At 40.9% G+C, this 20,210-nt stretch overlaps 3 protein-coding genes across 3 annotated transcripts; all 3 read right to left on the bottom strand.

Annotated features, from left to right (window-relative positions):
- Positions 1-1,175: 1,175 nt before the first annotated feature.
- Positions 1,176-3,366, bottom strand: znf576.2 (zinc finger protein 576, tandem duplicate 2; the record flags this gene model as incomplete). Its single annotated transcript, XM_037676369.1, is given in 2 exon segments — positions 1,176-1,446; positions 2,332-3,366. Coding segments are annotated over 2 exon segments (1,279 nt in total), but the record flags the coding sequence as incomplete, so codon positions are not given.
- A 2,015-nt stretch (positions 3,367-5,381) lies between these two features.
- Positions 5,382-10,835, bottom strand: LOC119410327 (zinc finger protein 22). Its single transcript, XM_037677240.1, has 5 exons — positions 10,756-10,835; positions 9,819-10,287; positions 6,664-7,176; positions 5,633-5,756; positions 5,382-5,445 (listed from the first exon to the last, which is right to left on the bottom strand). Exons 2-5 carry the CDS (start codon positions 10,252-10,254, stop codon positions 5,382-5,384), a joined length of 1,137 nt encoding a protein of 378 aa, XP_037533168.1. The 5' UTR covers positions 10,255-10,287; positions 10,756-10,835.
- A 1,145-nt stretch (positions 10,836-11,980) lies between these two features.
- On the bottom strand, positions 11,981-20,210 carry si:ch211-261d7.6 (zinc finger protein 43; the record flags this gene model as incomplete). Its single annotated transcript, XM_037677239.1, has 3 exons — positions 11,981-12,315; positions 12,439-13,251; positions 18,524-20,210. Coding segments are annotated over 3 exons (2,835 nt in total), but the record flags the coding sequence as incomplete, so codon positions are not given.

Here is a 20,210-nt window from a genome sequence, read left to right as displayed (position 1 = left end):
ACCCCAACAACAACAACAACAAAAAAAACCTTAAAGGAATATACAGGGGTCAAAGTAACAAAAGTTTAGTAATCACAGACATGGCTCTGTGAGAGCTGGATATAATCAGGAAAATGTAAAGCTTAGTTTAATGAGTTTCAGTTATTTTGTAGCATAAAAGTACACTCAGATCAGACTAATTGATCTCCAATTGGGCTTAAAGCTTTCACAAAATCTGATTTCCCCTCTCAGTTTTTCAGGTTCAGCACAGTTACACCATTAGAAAAGCTAGTGTTCGTTACAGCAGTTTTATGTGCATTGGTTAATGCTGATTTTTCTACTTTTGTGTTTTTTTTTTTTCACTAACCACAAACAAAATCCTTCATGGCTGCCTGGCACATAGAAAGAAATGATGGCTGCAGTAATTAAAAGTTTATTTAAACTGCAGTTAAATCAGCTGCACAAAGTGTACTGTAAAACATCTTTTAGTGAATATATTTTTTAAATGGTAAATGGATTGTACTCATATAGCTCCTTTCTATCTTGTCAAGATACTCAAAGCTTTTTACACAACCTGTGCCCTCATTTACCCATTCATACAGCACTCTACTAGAGCTATACAAAGAATAATCAGTGCTTTATCACATTCATACACTGATGGGACACACATTGGAGGCAATGAGGGGTTCAGTGTCTTGCCCAGGGACACTTCAGCATGTGACTGATGGTGGAATCGAACCCCCAACTCTTGCATTGGAGGAAACTGCTCTAACCACTCAGCCACAGTCACCTTATTTATGCATTTTACAGTGTTCAAATGCATAACATGCAGAGTAAAACATGCTTATGAACTGCATGACTAACAGTAGTTAGCCTGGTTACTGAGCTTCAACAATTTCACCAGTTTTCCGAATTGTAATAAAATGTCATTCACAAATATGAATTCTGACTTATCAGGTAAATAGTTGGCAGCAAAAATGTTAATCACAGCATCTCAGATATCTGAGGTAAAGATAGTCTCTAATGAGGAAATGCTGCCCCCTTGTTTTGCATTATGAAGGTTTAAAATGTGCTAAATTGTGTCATAAATACCAGAAAAACATGGACTCCCAATGAGGCATTTCAGATAAGATTTTGTAACCTGGTGAAGAAAAGTAAAAACCATTGAAATATCATAAAAACTCTTTATGACTTACATGGGATGTCCATGTTCTCATTGCTGACTGGTTCCAGATTCCACCGCATGTGTTTGCTGCCTTGCAGATCCTGAGTATTGTTCAACACAGAACTGCTTTCCTCTTTCACCAGAACACTTCTTATATCTTGATGATGTTCTGGTTGGACACAGGGACTCTGTATATTCTGACAGGATGATGTAACCTGCAGAGGATTTGAGTTGTTTTCTTCAACCTTGATCTCTGGGCCTCCAAGAAACTGCACCTCATTTTCAGCGGTGCCGCCCAAAATCTGAAACAAAAGGAAACATTTAGATACTACAGTCCTTCACTTACCGCAAGGATTATGTTCAAGACACCCCCGCAATAGGTGAAAATCCGTGAAGTAGGGGCGTTATATTTATTTTAGTATTGATATATATTTTAAGACTTTATAAACCCTTCCCACACTCTTGCAATGTTCTTAACAATGTTCTCTAAAAGAGCACAGCAAAAGAGAGCAGACAGACTGATGCTACGGTTACTGAGCCCCAGGGGAGGGCTGGACATCGAGGTTCGGTTTGCGCTTGATTATGTTAAATAAACAATCCATGCCGCTTGTGCAGCACACTCAGATACAAGACAGATCCCCCCCCACCCCCCCTCCTTTCTTTTTCCGAGGATGTCTGTTGCACGCCCGCCTGTTGTGTCTCTCTGGGACATGATGGGGAAAGACAGACTCCACCTCGCCTTTCTCCTTCTCTACTGTGACAGACAGCCTCAGAAAGAGAAAGGAGGAGGCACAGATGAACAATGTAGAAAATCTGAAAAAATGCTTAGGTGGAAAAATAAGAATATATCAGTTTTAGAAAAGAGAGTGGCTGAGTGCAGCTCACGCAGACATAAGACAGACGCATCCTTTCTCTTTCTGAGGCTGTCTCACAGCAGAGAAAAAGAAAGGAGGGGTGGGGTCTGTCTTTCCCCATCGCTTCTGCTGTGACAGACAGCCTCAGAAAGGGGGGGGGGGTGTCTGTCTTTCCCCATCTCCAATCGTGTGTCATGTACAATATGTTGAAAACCCACGAAAAAGTTAGTTTGCGAAAGTCGAACCGTGAATTATCAAGGGACTACTCTATTACCAATATCAAATTCAGTGTTAACTGTTCTTTTATTTAAAATGATACAAGCAACATATCACCTGTTTTTGGTGGCTCCTTTCAGTTTCCATGTCTGCAGTTGCTCTTTGTCTTGATGTCAGGAACCTCTCCAGGATGTTTCCTGGAGACTGGTCATTCTCCCTATTGCTTTCTTCTCCTCCCTGCATATCCCCTCCATTCATCACTTCTTCAACACTTGAGCTAAGACACTCCAGCTCAAGCACAACTGGTTTTTCGGGGGATTTTTCCAACATAGCAGGAATGGAATGCAAAGAGGCAACAGGAGGATTGGTTTTCATGGCCATAAGTTCATTGCTGGTCTGGGGTTTTGAGCCAGTCACATGATTAACCATTTCTACATCTGAGATAAGATTATGTTTTTCATAAACTACCTGGCATTCATCCTGTTCATGCTCCAATTCCATTCTTTTGTGAATATCTCCAACTGATATGTCATCCCTTTCTTGAGGACTTGTTTCTCTTGTGGCATTCCTCATAACAACTCTCTTCTCTACTTCTTTTCTCTTCTGGACTAGTGTTTCTTCATCCTCTTCTTTGACCTCCATTTCATGAGTGGAACATGACACAGTTTGAGAAGTCAGACTTTTTTCTGGCGTTGCATTACCAACTTGCTCAGGGTGTTTTTCTGTACCTGCACTATCAGAATTGCAGCCTTCAGTGGATTCATTTTGGTCAATGCTGTTGGCATGCAAAACTGAATCATCTGTTCCACACTGCTCACCAACAGTGACTAAATTTACTAGAAGTAAATCCTCCTTAATGTCCTCCTCTGTGTTACCCTGACCTTCAGATTCAAAGCTAGGATTCTTAGTGGCATCTTCTCGCTCTTGTTTGTCTTCACCTGATGCCAAAGGTTCTGTTTCAGAACTCTTTGTCTGCAAAGAGGCAAAAAGAGCAGATTCAGGTGTGAAAGTTGGTGGAGTCTCCCTACATTTTATTTCATCAGATGGTGACTGGACATCTAGAGAGGGATGTGATTGCTCATTTTCCACCATTTTATTTCCATCCTTATCTTCATAAGTACTCATTTCAACATATTGAGGAGGGACCGGTAAAGATGGAGATGGGATTAAAGCTGGAAAGGAGACACTTCGTTCTCTGTCTTCTAATGTCATTTCAGGTTCAGTATCCCATTCTGTGGGAGATGTCATTGCCCTAATAACCTTACTGTGTTCTTTTGGAAGTTGGAAGAGATCTAATCTGGAGACACCCTCAAAGACGTTTCCATTGGTGTATGTGAGAATAGGACTCTCAACAATATGTGCAGTCATCTTATGTTTTTGAAAGGATGCGACTTCATTAAATTTCTCTCCACAATTCTTACACTCTAAGGGTTGTTTCGAAGTTATCACTCCTTCAGTCTCCACATTTGAGGATGCTTTACGTTTCCTGGTGGCCCTTGGCTTGGTGGTTACCATCTCAGGTGGTTGATGGGAAACATTTAATGTTGACAACAGGGAAAGAGCCTTCTGGTTCTTCTTGGCTCTTGCTCCTTTTTTCTTACCATCTGCAGTCAAACTACCTGCGGACTTACGTGTACGAGACATTGCTCGGGAGTCATTAGGTGATGTCTCCGGAGTCTGACCTGATGCCTTTGAAGGGTCTAACTTGTAGACTTTCAGCTGGGGCTGTTTATGACCTTTTAGTAAAAGTAAAGAGTCTTGAACTATGTGTGAACCAGGTTCTTCTGCTTTTTCAGCTTGATCTTTTGCAATTTTTTTCTTTCCTTTTCCAGTCTTTGCACTCTTAGGTTGATCTTTCTGCAATATCTTGGCTTGTTTTTTCTTTTTAAACATAGGTGGCGGCATAGTTTTGTTTTCACTTGAGTGCACTACTCCTTTGGCTACTTTTTGCTTTTTAATTTTATTCTTACTTGTATCTTTGATTTGTTGCAACTGCGGAGTCTGTGTTGTTGAAGGCGATTTTACGTCACTTCCTGATAACACATTCTTTCCTGGCTTCTCCTTTTTCCCTTTTCCTCTCTTTGTGGGTGTTTGTACTTTTTTCTCTGAGAGTTTTTTTGGTGGGGTTTTACTTTTTATCAAGTCTTCCTGTACTGGCTGATGCTGTTGTGTTTGGTTCTTCGGTTTCTTGCTTTTCTTGTCTTTGTTTTGTGGACCAAATTTCACAAGATGAGACTTTTTTGTTCTTTGGCGCTTGGCTGGTTTGGCATCGAATTGAAAATCCATCAGATCATGCATATATCCTTGGAAAAAAAATGTCCTGGCTGGCTTTCTTTTGCGTACTTTGACTAACTCTTGAGCGGACATTACATTTACAGCAAATTCTGAGGTCTGTGTAGTCTGTAATTGTGAGTGGGCTTCTTCTTTAGTTGATGGATCCTTTACTTGAGATGGGCTATTCTTGCCTTCCATCTGCAATTTTTTAGAAAGATCCTGATTAGCCTGAACATGTTTGTTTTTTCTCATGTCAGACACCTGATCTAGACCCACTTTTCTCATCTCTGAATCTTTAGAACAAGTTTTAGATTTACTTGGAGCTTGTGTGTCTGATGGAGCAAATGAGATCGAAGAAATGTCCTGTTGCTCCGTGGGCATAGGTGGTTGAACTGGCATGCTTTTTTGCTCATTTATTGTAGTCTGATCAGGGATCTTCTGGTCAGTGCTGAGCACCATAGAAGAGGAAGTGACTTCATTTAGTGGTTCAGTTTGGGTTGGGTTCAGCTCCATACCTGGCATCAAAATAGGTGTCAGTTCTAATATGACTGTTTGCTCATCATTTTCTTTGAAAGCATCCACCTCATTCTGACAAACCATAGGATGAAAGTGAGTTTCCATATTCTCTGATTGTTGAAGGATCTGAGGCATCACGTCACCCTCAGGTCTTTCTGTTTGTCCAGCCTCAGTGAATGTTAGTTCTATGTGTCCACCTGCTGCAACATGGGACTCGAAGTCTGAGAAGGAGGGGTTTTCAAGTTGTCCATCTGGAGTAATGGGTTCCAGTATAATTGTTTGCTCCATTGGGTCGATTGAAGGATCCAGTTCAGCAGTCGTAGTCTCGGTTTGTTTCAGTCCTACAAAATCTATCTGTGGTGGACTGAGATTCAAATTCACCAGCTCTGTTGGTTCTGACACCTGCTGCTGCAGTTCCAGTGGGGGTGCATGAGGAGGCACCTGCCCCAATATAACAACTTGATTCACTTTCTGCACATTTCCCAATGATTCGATAAGTTTGCAAAGCTGCTCTGTGTCGATATTGGCGTCCACTTTTTGAAGAGGTCCATGAGGCTCTACTTGTAAGAGTGAGGGTTGAGAAACAGATATCGGAGTTATGATGGCTGCATTTTGTTTTGACTGCGACCTAGCTGGGGGAGTAATACTGGCTGCTGCAAGTTTGTGCTTAGTTTTCATGTGATGTTGCCGTGTTTTTGGAGTCTTGAAAGTAGCCTTGCAGATAGAACAAGGATACTTTGTTGTAGAAGCACCTGAAAATAAGAAAAATAGAGAGGTGATGATGTTTTTGTAAGCGGACGTACAAAAAACGTTTTATTTGCTCAAAAAATGAAGACTAAAATTCTAGATCTACATGATAAGTTTTGTGATGCTGCATTTTTTTAAGTACCGTATTTTTCACTGTATAAGTCGCGGTTTTGCACATAATTTGCATGCCTTGCGACTTATACGCCGTAGCGACTTATTTATGGATTTTTTTCCCCATATTTATAAATTAATTTTTGACTGATATATGACTGTTTGTATTCATTCTGACTGAAAATATTGAACACTACCATTTTCAGCCACTAGATGGGAGTTAAGCAGTATGGCATGCCATTGTATCATGTAACATGTAAAAGTGGCTATTAATGACACAATCGGCTTGCCACAGTCTGCCACATTCATCTGCCTGGAGCAAATGTCAAATCAGCTTCATTTCGCTGCGCCGCCCCGGCAAAATGCAACTAATTTGACCATTAAAGTGCATTTATTACATAAAAGTTCAACAGAGACACACATTTACTATAAAGTCGAGCTACCAAATAATTGTTAGGTGGATAATTGTTAGATGAGGCGGCTGTGGCTGAGTGGTTAGAGCAGTCGTCTTCCAATGCAAGAGTTGGGGGTTCGAATCCACCAGCAGTCACATGCCGAAGTGTCCCTGGGCAAGACACTGAACCCCTCATTGCCTCTGATGTGTGTCCCATCAGTGTATGAATGTGAAAATGCACTGATTAGTCGACGCGTCAGCAGTAATGCAAATAAAAGTGTCCACAGTAAATTATCAGCTCATAACAAAATTAAGCCAACTGAGTCTCAAAGAAATATGATTAAAATGAAAAGGAAAAAAAAATTATAGATGGAATAAAACATGTTAATGACCAATATTTTCCTTACCATCATTTTTCTTTCGTTTCGGTTTAACTGTGGTGTCCGCTTCATGTCCTTCAGCTCCTTCCGATAAATGTGACACCATGTGTTTCTGCAAAGCTTTGGACATGTTGAACCTCTTTCCACACTCCTTACAAATATATGGCCGGTCTCCCGTGTGCGTGCGCTGGTGATACTTTAACAGCGTCAGCGTTTTGCATGGCTTGCCGCATTCAGTGCAGGCATAACCATCTTCGCCAAAATGAATCTTTTTATGAGCTGTGAGTTCAGATGACTTCTTAAAAGCCTGCCCGCAGAGCGGACACTTGAAAGGTTTCTTCTCCGTGTGGGCCTTCTGATGGGCCATGAGCTCTATAGAGTTCGTAAAGTGGCGGTCGCAGACATAGCAGGCAAAAAGAGCATTTTTCAGAATGCGCTCTTCATATTCTGCAGGGTGGCTGAGTTTCAGGTGGCGCTCTTTGCTCTTGTTGTCACTGAAGATGATATGGCACTCTATGCATTGCAGGGAGAGCTCAGATGCTGCATTAAAATAAAACAAAGCAAAGAAAGTTAAACTGTAACAAGCAAACCTGTTCTCTGTATAGACAATTGTATGATCTAAAATATACTGAAAGATTTCCTGATGCATGCTCAATAATCCAGGTAGAAAAAGAATACTGAAAGATTAAAAATAAAAGTAAAATATCTGGCTGCTTCTGATTAAATCAGTTATTTAACAGGAGGAAAGAAGTTTAAGAAGGATGCAATGCTGTGTGCTATTTTCAAAGGATTTTTTTTTTTTTTTTTTTTTTAAACAGCTTGTATTAAAAAAATGTTACACATACAACACAGGAGCTCCTGAAAGGTAGAAGGATGTACTGCAATCTTCATAAGTGAGCTTAGTGCTTAAATTTAAATTATTTAACTAATGCAACACAGAACTGTTAAATGAAGCTTGGTTAAAACTGGAAGCAATGGTATAAAAATAATTATTTAAACAGATCTTAACTATTTATAAAAATGAGCTTTGATTATTTTGAATTTAAGGGTCAAGAGGAGCTTTGCACACACACAGATTACTCAAATTATTATTATCAGATTATTCAAAACCTGACGGAGAGTTACAAAGACGCATACATTTTTTTTCTGAAGTCAAGATTAGACGTTAAAGACGGTATGAATAAATAATTAAACAATTTATGAATAATGATTCTCAGTGTTAACAGCCCTCTCGTTTGGAAGTGGCCAGCCTGCAGTCCAGAACTGTCATCCAGTGTCAGAATAAGTTCAAACTGCTTATCAGCTGGACTGAGGACCACTCTTTCCAGGTGTGCAGTGGAGAGCATCCTGTGCTCCAGCATCAACGTGTGGCATGGAGGCAGCACAGCTGCAAGCCTTGCAGAGAGTGGTGAAGGCTGCACAGAAGACTGTTGGAGTCAGTCTTCCCACCATCACAGACATTTACGCCTCCAGATGCAGGAAGAGGGCCACCTGCATCATGAAGGACCCCACTCACCCAGCACCAGGGGTGGAAGGAATAAATTACAAATACTCACGTTACTATAATTAAGTAGATTTTTGGGGGGACTTGTACGTTCATGAGTATTTCTCATACTTAAGTACAATTTAGACCGTGTAATCTACTTCGCTACTTTTAAAATCAGAAGTTGCTACTGAGTACGGTTGCAATTTGAATTAATATTCAAACCGTTCATCTGCATCTTTTTAGCCAATAAGGCTCTCAGATCGTGAACGCACCAATTACCTATGACGTAAGCAAAGGACAACTCAGTAGAGAGTCGTTTAGAGTAACAGCCAAACGAAACTGGATAGACTCTGTTAACTTAGAAAACCAGCTCCTGCTGACACTGAACAAAAGGTTCAGAAAGTGAAGGGTGACAGACATGTCAGAGTTTAAGACACTTACCTGCCTGTTGTTCGCAGTGTATTTGGAAAGGTTTAAACTGTTCTATGCTGGTTCAAAAACATTTTGTCTTTCTTTTAACAAACAAAATGCCTGCTTTATCTAAATTTGTTTACAAAAGAAATGGCCTTACAAAATTGTCATTGTCATCCCTTATGTTGCTGGAGTATCAGAGACATTCAGAAGGATTTTTAACAAACGCAACATCCCAGTACATTTCAAACCCAGCAGGACTCTCAGACAGAGGCTGGTCCACCCTAAAGACAAAACACCCATACACAAACAGAGTGGTGTAGTGTCTGCGGTCCAGTGCAGCGAGGACTGTCCAGACCTCTACATTGGAGAAACTAAACAGCCTCTTCACAGACCCTGGCTCAACACAGGAGTCAGCTCTTCAGGACAAGATTCAGCTGTTCACCTCCACCTCACAGATAAGGGACACTCTTTTGAGGACCAAAATGTGCACATTTTGGACCGAGAACACAGATGGTTTGAGAGGAGGGTGAAGGAAGCAATTTATGTAAAAAGGGAAAAGCCGTCTCATAACAGAGGAGGCCTCAGATTTCTTCTTTCAAAAACATATAATGCAACTTTAAAACTGATTCCCAGGCAGTTCTCACACCAGATGGGAACAGAGGGGTCTCATCTGTGAATTAGAGGAACAAAGACCTTAAGAAACCCCTACTGTTAAGGTGTGAGGTGTGACTTGTCAATCTACATATGTGTGTGTGTCTTATCTCACTCAGCCTTATAACCTGAACCCCACACTCTCTGCTCATTGAATTGAGGAGCGAAATGTCTTCTGTTACAAATAAAGTCCAGTTGTTTTTGTATTGAACGCTTTTTGAAGATAATCAATGTAATGACACTTTAATTGGAGATTTGACACTTTATCCATGCTGCTGATTCTTACCCATAAGCTGCTATATTCATCCCCATCTGCTCACAACAAACCCATGTTCAGGCTGCTTTTTAATACGCCATATTATATTATTATTGCTTAGCGTATATCTTAGATTCTTGTATACCGTTTCTTTTTCCATTTTTATAATTTATATTATTGCTATTTTGGGGCAACTAGGACCTTGAGTACACAATTTCGTTCCACCTCATGGATCACATGACGATAAAGAACCTTGAGCTGTCCAAAACAATATCCCAACAATATGTGTAATTTAAGACTCTTGAAAATTCCTGGTAATAAATCTGACAGTACATGTTATAACAACATTATATATTTATATAATAAAACACTCACATGTGAGAGGCATAACTATGGGTTTAGACATGTCCATCTTCAGAGGATCCACCATAGCCTTCTTGGAAAGAACATATTTCTTGCCGTCGCTTACACCTTTACCCTGATTCTTTACCTTCTGCCCATTCCTTCCAGGGTTTGCTTTGGTGTTTGGTCCTGGTTCTGTTGGGACTCTTGCAGTTTTGTCCCTGGACTCAGCGTGTGACTGGACAGCAGGCTCACTGTGTGCTGATGGGGTGACCGCCATGTTTGCAGGTGTCTCAGCTGCCTGTGCTCTTGTTGGGCTTGTGGTTTCAGCAGCAGTATTTGACTTGTTCTTCGTCTCTTGTGCATGTGGTTCACTGAGCACCGGCTGAGCCTCAGCTTCAGGAAGGTTTTCTGTGGTGGATGTGGTCGCAGGGCAGGAGTCGGTGTGTTCCTGGGGTGCACTCTTCATGGCTGTCTGCTTCAGCTCCTCAAATCAAACAGTCTTTTTCACACAAACACATAAGACTCAGTTACTCGGGCGCATCATTTTTCGTCTTCATGCGAATAACTGCTATATTTAGTTTGCATCCATTAGTCAAATTAAAAACAGTAAATAGAAATCAAGTCACAAAAGGACAGCTGGGACATTCTGGGCTTAAACATTTGAATTACAATAGCTTAAGGATGGACGATGGAGGGCAGCTGCTGAAGGCCGTTTCACCATTAAAAGATGTTTGAACTTCGTGCTACAGCCATTTGATCACGTTTATTGTTGTCCTATAAAATCTATCCGGAATAGCATCATATTGTACATAACAATAGCCCGGTTAGCCTAGTTCAATCAGGATGCAAATCTCCGTATTCCTGGTCTGTTGTGGCGCTAAAAACGCCAAATATCTTTTCAATTCTCTTTTTTTCTGCTTCATAATAAAACACGAGAAGCCTTTGACCAAGTGGGAGGATAAGTTACCTGCTTTGACTCGTCCGCCGCCCAAAACATCTCCGCGTCCCGTTTCACAAAGCCGTCAGAGAAGCGGCGGACTCCGTGACGTCACGTCAGAACGGGACGCGCACGGGCATCATGGGATTTGTGGTTTTTCTGCTCTGATAACACAAGCTACCAGTTTATATTAAGACGCAAATGGAAGTTTCTATTCTAGGATGTATGAAAATGTATTTCTCAAAAGCAAAATTAAAACAACCTTAAAACTATAATAAGTTGACACAATGTTACAATATTATGTGCAAGATATTACCTTTACCTGTGAAATCAGTTATTTCTCTCACCACCTGTGCTTTGTACAATTTAACTAAAGATATATTGCATTTGTTTACTGTATTATTGTTGGTGCACCATAGACTTGCTAAGGAATGAAATCTAAATGTGTGAATTACACAATTATGTTATGTCTTTAGTTCATTTTAACCATCAAAGTAAGCAAGTTTTGTGTTATAGCAACAAGTCAAATCAACTAAACACTGCTAGTTAAATCCTTCTTAACCTTTCCTTTAACTGATTAGGATTGTCCCTTGGTGCTTTGCAAGTACAAAAAGAACAGACGGTACGAAGACAATGCTGCACTCTGGCACTTTACCAAGGCAGAGGACACGATTGTTAAAGGACTTTCAGCTATACTGCTGTTTTTGGGAGAAGTTTCTCTCCATTGCTATTCAATGTTTTGGTAAGACAAAACTTTAAATGATTACCTTTCACATTTAAACAAAAACTAGTAAAGCAGTTGACATTAAATAAGGTAAATCTCCCATTTCATTTCTTAGGGTGCATGTTTGCTAATTTTTCTGTACATTAAATAAGTTTTCTTATCCATTGTACCTCAAGACATTTTTCTTATATTATAGCAGTTTTAAATAGACTCAGTACAAAAAGACACAAATCAATGGGAAATAGATTTATTCAGTTACACAAGAATGATGCATCATTTGGCTTCTGCTTTTCCTCTAATTTTTCTATAAGACCAAAAATTAATTCATAAAAAAATGAATAACAGTGCATCCCCTCACAGCTGTAACGAACTACTGAGGCAGAGTTTATGAATTCTCAATGTCAGAAATCTTAACTATCAGTGTTTTTAGTATGGTGCAACTATAAAAACAGCAACATTTAATGAAAAAAAAGTAAAAATCGACAGATTTAAAAAAAAAAAAAAAAGCCTTGTTGAAAGGATTCTATGGTTTTATCCCTCAGGGTTATGTTGAGGTATAGGCACCTCCCCTGTTGCATGTTTTATATAATGCAAGTGGAGTTTTTCCATTTCATCAAAGCCCATATCACATTCAATGCACTCCCATTCCCAGTACTTGTGCTCTCTGTGCACGTTTAGCTCATTCTTGCCCAGATCCTGCTCTACTGGGGGCTGTGTGGGATCGTTGGGATGTTTGGGAAACTTTAAGCAATGCATGGGCTCTCCGCAGTCAGACTCCTCAGAGTTTTCAGGATCTCCACCTTCAGTGACCTCCCTCGTTTGCAGCTCTTTTGCATTTGCATTCATCTCGGTTTCATCCTTCACGCCTGTAAGGCATTGCGTGTTGTTAAACCCTTGGGCCTCCACAAATAAAGTAGAGGGTCTAAGAGGCTTAAAATGGCTCTTTGAATACCTGTAATGATGCATTTGGTGTGCAGATAATTGCTTACTTTGAAGGAAAGTCTTCCCACAGAATCGGCAGGGATACGTTCTGAAGCTAAAGTTCGGTTGACTTGTGACCTCTTTGGCCTTTTGGGAGCTCTTGTCATCAGTGTTGTGGACGTTCTGCTTCAAGCTGTGACTCTGCAGGTGTCGGTCTAGTGACGCTTCATCCAAGAAGCCTCGAGCACAACTCAAACACCAAAAGCGCCTCAGCTTATGGAGCTCAGTGTGAGACGTCCATGAACTTACATTTAAGAAAGATTTGTTACACTGATCACACTTGAGCGGAGATGATTGAATGCATTTGCGTGACCTGTGACCCCTCAAATGACTGATGAGTCGTGTCCGTCTGATGAAGGACATCCCACAATCTGGACACTCGTACTTTCGCAAACTGGACGCACTTTCAGACCATCTGCTGGCACTTTCTTTCTGCGGTTTGGTTTGGTTTGCTTTAGTTAAGAACGTCTCTTTGTGCAGATTTTGGTGTTTTTTGTAGGACTCCAGGTATGAGTAAACCTTCCCACAAACAAGGCAGCTGTAACCCTTTTGTGGCATGTTCTGCGTTGAGGCTGCTGTTGCATCTTGCGTTACCTCTGGAGGCTGCGTTTGTGATGAACTGCTCGCATCATCCTCATCTGCACCACTGCTCATGTCCTCATCTCTGTCTTCTCTGGTCTCCTGATCTGCTGCAGGAGTCCAGCTGTCTTCCAGCTGAGCTTCCTCCTCTTCCAGGGCATGTTGATGCAGGTGAGTCAGGTAGGAATCAGAGTGTGTAAACTTCAATCCACAGTCCTTACATGTAATGTTGGACTTTTTGGCTACAAAAAAAAGAGAGAATTTTAAATAAGCATTTTATACAAAACCATGGCAGCCTGTTGAATGTGTTTAAATATATGAGCATTTAAAAGAACTTTTACATTTCTTTTCTATGATTTTATATCTGGTTCAGTACTTGTAAATTAAAATAGAAGAAACGTGCCGATTGTTAGCAAAGGTATTTCAACACAAAACTAAATATTAATAAAACACCTATTTACATCTTCAGCACTACAAAGACAATGATTTACGAACATACGATCCATTTTCCTTTTTTATGCTCCAATAAAACAAAATGTAAACAAAAGTGAAAACAAGCCTTTTTTTTAACCTCTTCCTGAATAATTCATAAAAATGTTACCATTCAGAGTAAAATTCAGTGCAAAGTTTACTTTAGGACTTGTATTTCATATCAGTGTTTGCAACAAATGATAAATGGTCTGTACTTAAAAAAAACTTTAAACTTAGTGAGGGGCTTGATTTAGCATTCACAAATGGCTGCCAGGCAAGGTGTTGTTTGTAGTTTTCATCTTTAATATACCTTTTTTTTTTTAACTCAGCATTTTTTAGATTTTTTTTTGGTCAAAAGGCTGACTTTTTTTCTTTTATAATAGAACAAAGAAATAAACTCTGGAAATATATATATATTTTTAATACCCCACCAGTCCTGGACAAAACTAAAAGCTAATTTTATACATTTGAAGACTGTAAGAACAATGCATTTTACCCTTAAAAAAAAAAAAAAAAAAGCACATCCACATCACAAGAATAATCTGCATTAAAATAACTTCCAGTCTGTTGAAAAATCAACTGTTTTCACCATTTTGTTGTAAAAGAAAACAAATATCTGCAAATGAAATGCTAAAAATGTCCAACTTAACTTTGCAGACTCAAGTCCGGATTATTTTATCGACACTTTCATTAGTTGGACACGAAGTTTGCATCTATTTTACAGACATGCACACGGTTCCATACAGCACTAACGATTAACATGAAGACCACTTGAACTGCTATGTTCTGATGAAACCCTAAAATATTGACATATAATTCTTAAAAAAAATAGATAAACAGATTGGCAGCACGGTGGCGCAGTTGATAGAGTTGCCACCTCTCAGCCAGGTCGCCGGATCAAATCCCAGCCAGGGGGCTTTTCTGAGTGGAGTTTGCATGTTCTCTTCTGCATGTGTGGGTTTTCTCCAGGTACTCCAGTTTCCTCCCACATACAAAAAACATGCATGTTAGATTTATTGCTAACTCTAAATTATCACTAGGTGTGAGTGAGAGAATGAATGGTTTTGTCTCTCTGTGTCCCTGTGATGGACTGGAGATCTGTCCAGGGTGTCGCCCTGCCTCTTGCATAGTGATAGCTGGATATGGGCACCAGTGACCCCCGCGACCCAAACAGGAACAAGCGGGTAAAGGTAACGGATGTATATGGATAAACAGATTGGAAAAAAACCTAAACCATATTTTTATCAAATTGAAACTGAATTAATCACACAACTCATAAAATACTTTTAAAAGACATTTATCTTCTTTCTTTCTCAAACAAGTACTGTAGTCAAATAACACATTGGTCAGCAAGAGGAAAAACAACCAAGAAGTCAAATATTTTCTTTTAATCACTATCCTACAAAAACAAACACTAATTTAGCCTAGTAGTCCTTCCACAACAAAAATATACACATAGCACTATAAAAACATATAAAGGGAGCTTATTACGGTAATCACCTAATGCTGAAAGTAATTTACAGAACATAAAGCTACTTGATTGTTAAGTTGGTTTGAAAGTTAATAACCACAGAGTTCAATACTGGCAACAAAGTAGATGATTCAGTTTCATTTAACTTTCTTTGAAATATGTACAGCAGCACAGCTTCTTTAAGGAAATTCTTCAGAGTTTAAACAAATAACAGCAACAAAACTTGTACATAAAATGGGAGTAAATTCATTTTTCATGGCTTTATAAATTCATGTATTTCAGTGCAACAGCACTTCTGATTTCAGTTAATTAGAACTGACATACCAGTGCATTGGATCTTTTTAAAATATCTAAAAATAACTAACACTTTAATATGTGATTGCCAGCAGGTCTGAAAAGATTGAGCTGACATTTGTCTATCCAAGGCGTTCCCAACACTGGTCCTTGTGGAACACCATCCTGCATGTTTTAGTCGTTTCTCTGCTCCGACACACCTGATTTTAATTAATAGGGAATCAACAGGCTTCTGCAGAGCATGAAGTAATTAAACCACTGAATCAGGTGTTGGAGCAGGGAAATAACTAAAACATACAGGATGGTGTTCCTCAAGGACCAGAGTTGGGAATCACAGGCCAAAGCAAATACAAATCAAATGTTGGCTCAGAGCTTTACACTGATGAAAAAAACACAAGTCAGTGGAAGAAGCTATAAGTTCACATTTAAAGAGCTACTGTTCCAGTGTAAAGGGAAGCCTGAGAAAACAAAAACAACTACATTTTATACTTAAACTTAACACATTTTGAAGAAATAAACCAAAACTCACAAACTACTGTGTCACTGTATGAGCTTTAACACTCCATGGCGCATGCTCTGTACAAAGATGGTGAGAAACTTTTTTTTGGGGGGATGGGGGTCAAAACCTTTTCCTACATTCAAAGCAAGTTAAGGTAACCAGCGTCTCCTAATGAGACAGCAGCAAAGGTGTCACTGTCCTGTGTGACCACTCGTACATTCCTGGGCATGATCAATAAGGTCTTTAACGTGACTGAAAGTTTCGGAGCACACCAGGCAGCGGTACAAGTTGTCAAACTGCAGACATTCCTGTTTTTCTAAACTGTTTTGTGAAAGAACGACTTTGCCACGACGCGGGAGCTTTCGCTCACTTTGCGACCAGGAGGTCAGGTTAAGAGGACGATGGTTGTTGATATGAAGTGGGAAAGACTTGTCGGCATCAGGGAAGTCGGGTTTCAGAGAATTTGAGGTCACAGCCGCGTTGAGCCTGAAGCGCACCTCGCTGGGGAGACGGCAGCGCACCTCATCGTGCCAGGCGAGGTGCTGCTGCAGCTGATTCTCTGTCCAAAACCCATGGCAGCACAGAGCGCAGCAGTGAGGCCGACTCTTTGCCTTGTTTTTATGAGCCCCTAACTGCTCCTCTGTTTGGAAGGTGTTCCCACACTTATCGCACTTAAACAGACATTTGACTGTGTGCTCCGACAGATGGCTGAGAGCTGGAGGAACCTCAGCTGTGGCTTCAGGAATTTCTATGTCCACTTTAGACTCTTGCTTTTTAGCTAAACAATCTTTCTTATGGCCAAGGAGGGAAGCAGCAGTGCCGCACCGTTCCCCACAGTCCAGACAGGAAATAAGCTTTACAGATAGAGGATCCAGTCTGAGTTTCTTTCTTCCTCTGCCAACAGTGCCACTCTTAATCATCCCTAAATCGACCGCCTTATCGACTTTGCCGTTTGATTTGGAGCATGTCGCTTTTGCACTGAGCTTATTTTTGCACTTTTTTCTCTTTGAGTGAGTCTGCCATTCATGGACACGCAGACCTCTTTCATTAGCAAAATACAAGAAGCAGAGGGAACACTGGTGAGGTTTTGGCTTCACAGCTAATGGCAAGGTCTCACTCCCAGTGGTGTTAGCATCAGCCTGTTCTGGGATGCCATTTAAGGGCTCTCCCTGAAGTTCTGCCACTTTCAAAATTTTACACCACTTGTTCTCACGACCTAAAACCTGATCTAGTGTGTCGTTTGTATTGGTAGTTGTGTTTAAATCTGGTTCTGCTTTGGTTTCACACTGAGGATTAAAGACCTGGTCTTGCTGGAAAACACGATGGTTGAAAAACTGTTTCTCACATTTCTCGTACTGAAAAGGTTCGCCCTCTGTTTTGAGGCCGACAGATTTGAAATCATCTTCTTCATGTGAAGTTTGTGAACACTTCTTTTCTTTGTGCCATCGTTTGTGGGAGCCAAGGGCTGACTTAGTCATGAAATGTCTTCCACAATCTAAGCAGTGAATTAAACCTGGCTCCTCTTTGTGTGGCGTCTCAAACATTAGAGGTTGACAATTATCAGACTTTAACAGTGACACGTCTTCAACCCGAGTTCTTTTATGAACATTCAAAGCTCCCATCAGTGAAACATTTTTATCACGTGTGTCACTGTTGTATTTCAACTGGGTTGAACCTGGATTTTCTACATTACTCCCATCTGTGTGCATTTCAGTCTGTTGAGCACCAATGTCCCCATTCTTTACGTCACTATGTTCCTTAACTTGTTTAGAGTACTCCTGCGTGTTTGGATCAGAGCACATATTTACAGCATCATTATTTGAAGGTTCAGTTTTCACGATTTCCCATTTGCTTTTAATGCAAACTTTTCTATGAGCCCTTAAAGACGCCTTTTTGTTAAAATGTGCAAGGCATGTCACACACTGCAGATTTTTTACTTTCCCCATGGACTGTGGGGATGATGGAGAGTTCCCAGACTCGTAACCATGGCTCTTCATGTGAAACTGCAGTGCTTTGGCCCGCGAAAACAGCTTCCCACAGTCAGGACAGCTGTACGTGTTCTTCTGTAACTGATCCACTTGATACTGAAAAGACTTGATGGGCGGTGGGAGTAACTGATCACTGTGGACGACCTCGTGTCTGAGGAGGCTGGAAAAAAGGCGGAATGACCGGTTGCAGATTTTACATTTGTGATTTCCATTTTCATGCCTGCGCATGTGCAGCGCCATGATGCGTTTGTGGCGGAACTTCCTGCCACAAATAGGACATGCCACTTTAATCACAGAGCGTGAGCGTCCGTTTACAGAGTGCAAAGTTCCCAAGAGACCTTTTCTGAGCCTCAAATCGGTGCACTCCATCTGATTTTGTTTGTGGTGTGAGAAAGCACCTAAAGACCAAAAACCTTTTCCGCACTGTTCACAATGATAGATCTTTGGGCCTAGCAGAGTTTTCTTTGGATTGTATTCTTTCTTACTGCCGGAAATAGTTTCCCTCTTTTGTGCAGAGCAGGTTTTCATGTGGTTAAACAAACTGGATGCATGCAGATAAGACGACATACAATCTGGGCACTGGAATTGCTTTCGTGTAGGATGATGCAACTGGTGAGAGACTAAAGCAGACAAACAAGAGAAAATGTCACCACACTCATTGCAGGTAAAAGTTTTCTTTACCAACCCCTCAGCTTGATTCAACAAACCATTGCTTGAAGTTTGAGCATTGTAGGATTGTATGTGATTAAACTGTGCTTCATAGTTACTGGTTTCACATGCCATTGACTGACCTTGATGCTGCTGTCTTCTCTTACGGATTCCGTGCCACATTCTGTGAATGCGCAGCGATGAGGGGTTTGTAAACCAGCGGTAACAGTCTGGACAATTGAATTTTAGCTCCGCAGTTTGACTCTTGGCTCCACTCTCCATCAGCGTGCACTGCCCATTGGTTTGATCAAAGTCAACCTGAACTATTTTAAAGTTGGACTTTGACACAAGGCTGCCAGGGGAAAGTTCAGAGTCAGCATCGTCTCGTATATCCTGATCCGATTCACACAGCAGCTCAAGATCGGGATTTGGGTCTTCGAGTGACGCCTCATCTTCAGACTCACTGTCACTAACTACTTGTACATTAAAGTCCCCAGGTTCATAGCTCTCCAGATCTTCATCAGTCTCAATTGTGTGAGATTCGTCCACTTTACAAGTTGCAGGGATTTTTTCTGGTTGCGCCTTTCCTTCCAGAGAAGCACAAGAGGGCTCAGACTTTTTCCAACAACCTTTGTTCATCTTGTCTTGATGTAGCAAAAACTGAGTCAGACCCCCCGGCTCTGTTTCGCGAGTAAGAGCCCCCAGCTCTTTTTCTTGAGTCAGATCCCCCAGCTTTGTTTCCTGAGTCAAAGCCCCCACCTCTCTTTCTTGAATAAGAGCCACCTGCTCTGTGTTTCTGAAAACCGTGTGCTGGAGCTGATGGGACTGAAGTGCTGAAGCCCTGGAAAACTTCAGTCCACAGTCTTTACATTCAAATGCCTTCTTCTGAACTTGACACACTTGATGGAGAAAAGACTTGGCTGGGGTCTCATCACTGTGTGCCATGCGCTGATGCCTGTTGTAGAACATCAGAGTCTTGAATACTTTTCCACATTCCTCACACTGGAAACTTTCTGTTGGCGTATTGGTGGGATTATGGTGCCATCTCTGATGGCTAGAGAGGGCACGCTGATTACTGAAAGCCTTATTGCACTCAGCACAGTAGAATTCACTGCTGATCTTCTTTGGTTTTTCTTTATCTTCTTCTAGAGTGCACTGGCTGTTGCGGCTGAATCGCTGGTGTGTTTTTAGTCGTGACTTGGCAGAAAAGGCCTTACCACACAAACACTCAAACTGCTTTTCAGAAGCATTTTTTGTATTATCATTGCGTTTTATTTCCCCTCCGGTCTCTCCAGTGTCTCCAGAGCTCCTACTTTTTGACTTTACCAGTTTTTCTTCATGACAGCGTCTGTGGGCATCGAGAGCCGAAGCTCGGGAGTAATTTCTCCCACAAGACTCGCACTGAAAAGATTTCTTCTTTAAATGCTCCAGGTCATTAAAAACTGATGCAGAAGGTGATCTGTGTGAGCGCAGATGGTTAAGAAAGTGTCCAATCACAGCATAGGATTTCCCACAATCTGGGCAAACACAGGTGTGTTGCTTTGTCAGTCCAGGGTTATTTACAAAATCAGACTCCTTTAGAGAGGTCTGATTATGATTCTTCATATGCGAGCGCAGTTCATTTATATCGGCAAATGAATGTGAACAAAAGGTACAAAAATAAGGTGCTTCATTGTCCTTTTCTGCGTCAGACTGCTTGTTTAAATACGTGTTTTGCTGAGGGTGTAGATGGCGATGCTCCAAGAAGGCTGCCTCGTCGCTGAAGCCTGCTCCACAATCTTGACAGCAGAAAACCCCAACCCCTAGGGAAAAAAACGGGACAATAGGAGG

Source organism: Nematolebias whitei, chromosome 5, assembly GCF_014905685.2.
Source record: "Nematolebias whitei isolate Nwh7 chromosome 5, NemWhi1, whole genome shotgun sequence".
In the NCBI taxonomy this organism is placed as follows: Eukaryota; Metazoa; Chordata; class Actinopteri; order Cyprinodontiformes; family Rivulidae; genus Nematolebias; species Nematolebias whitei.
Note: the sequence above shows the minus strand (reverse complement) of the source record. Positions and strands in the feature narration are given on the sequence as shown.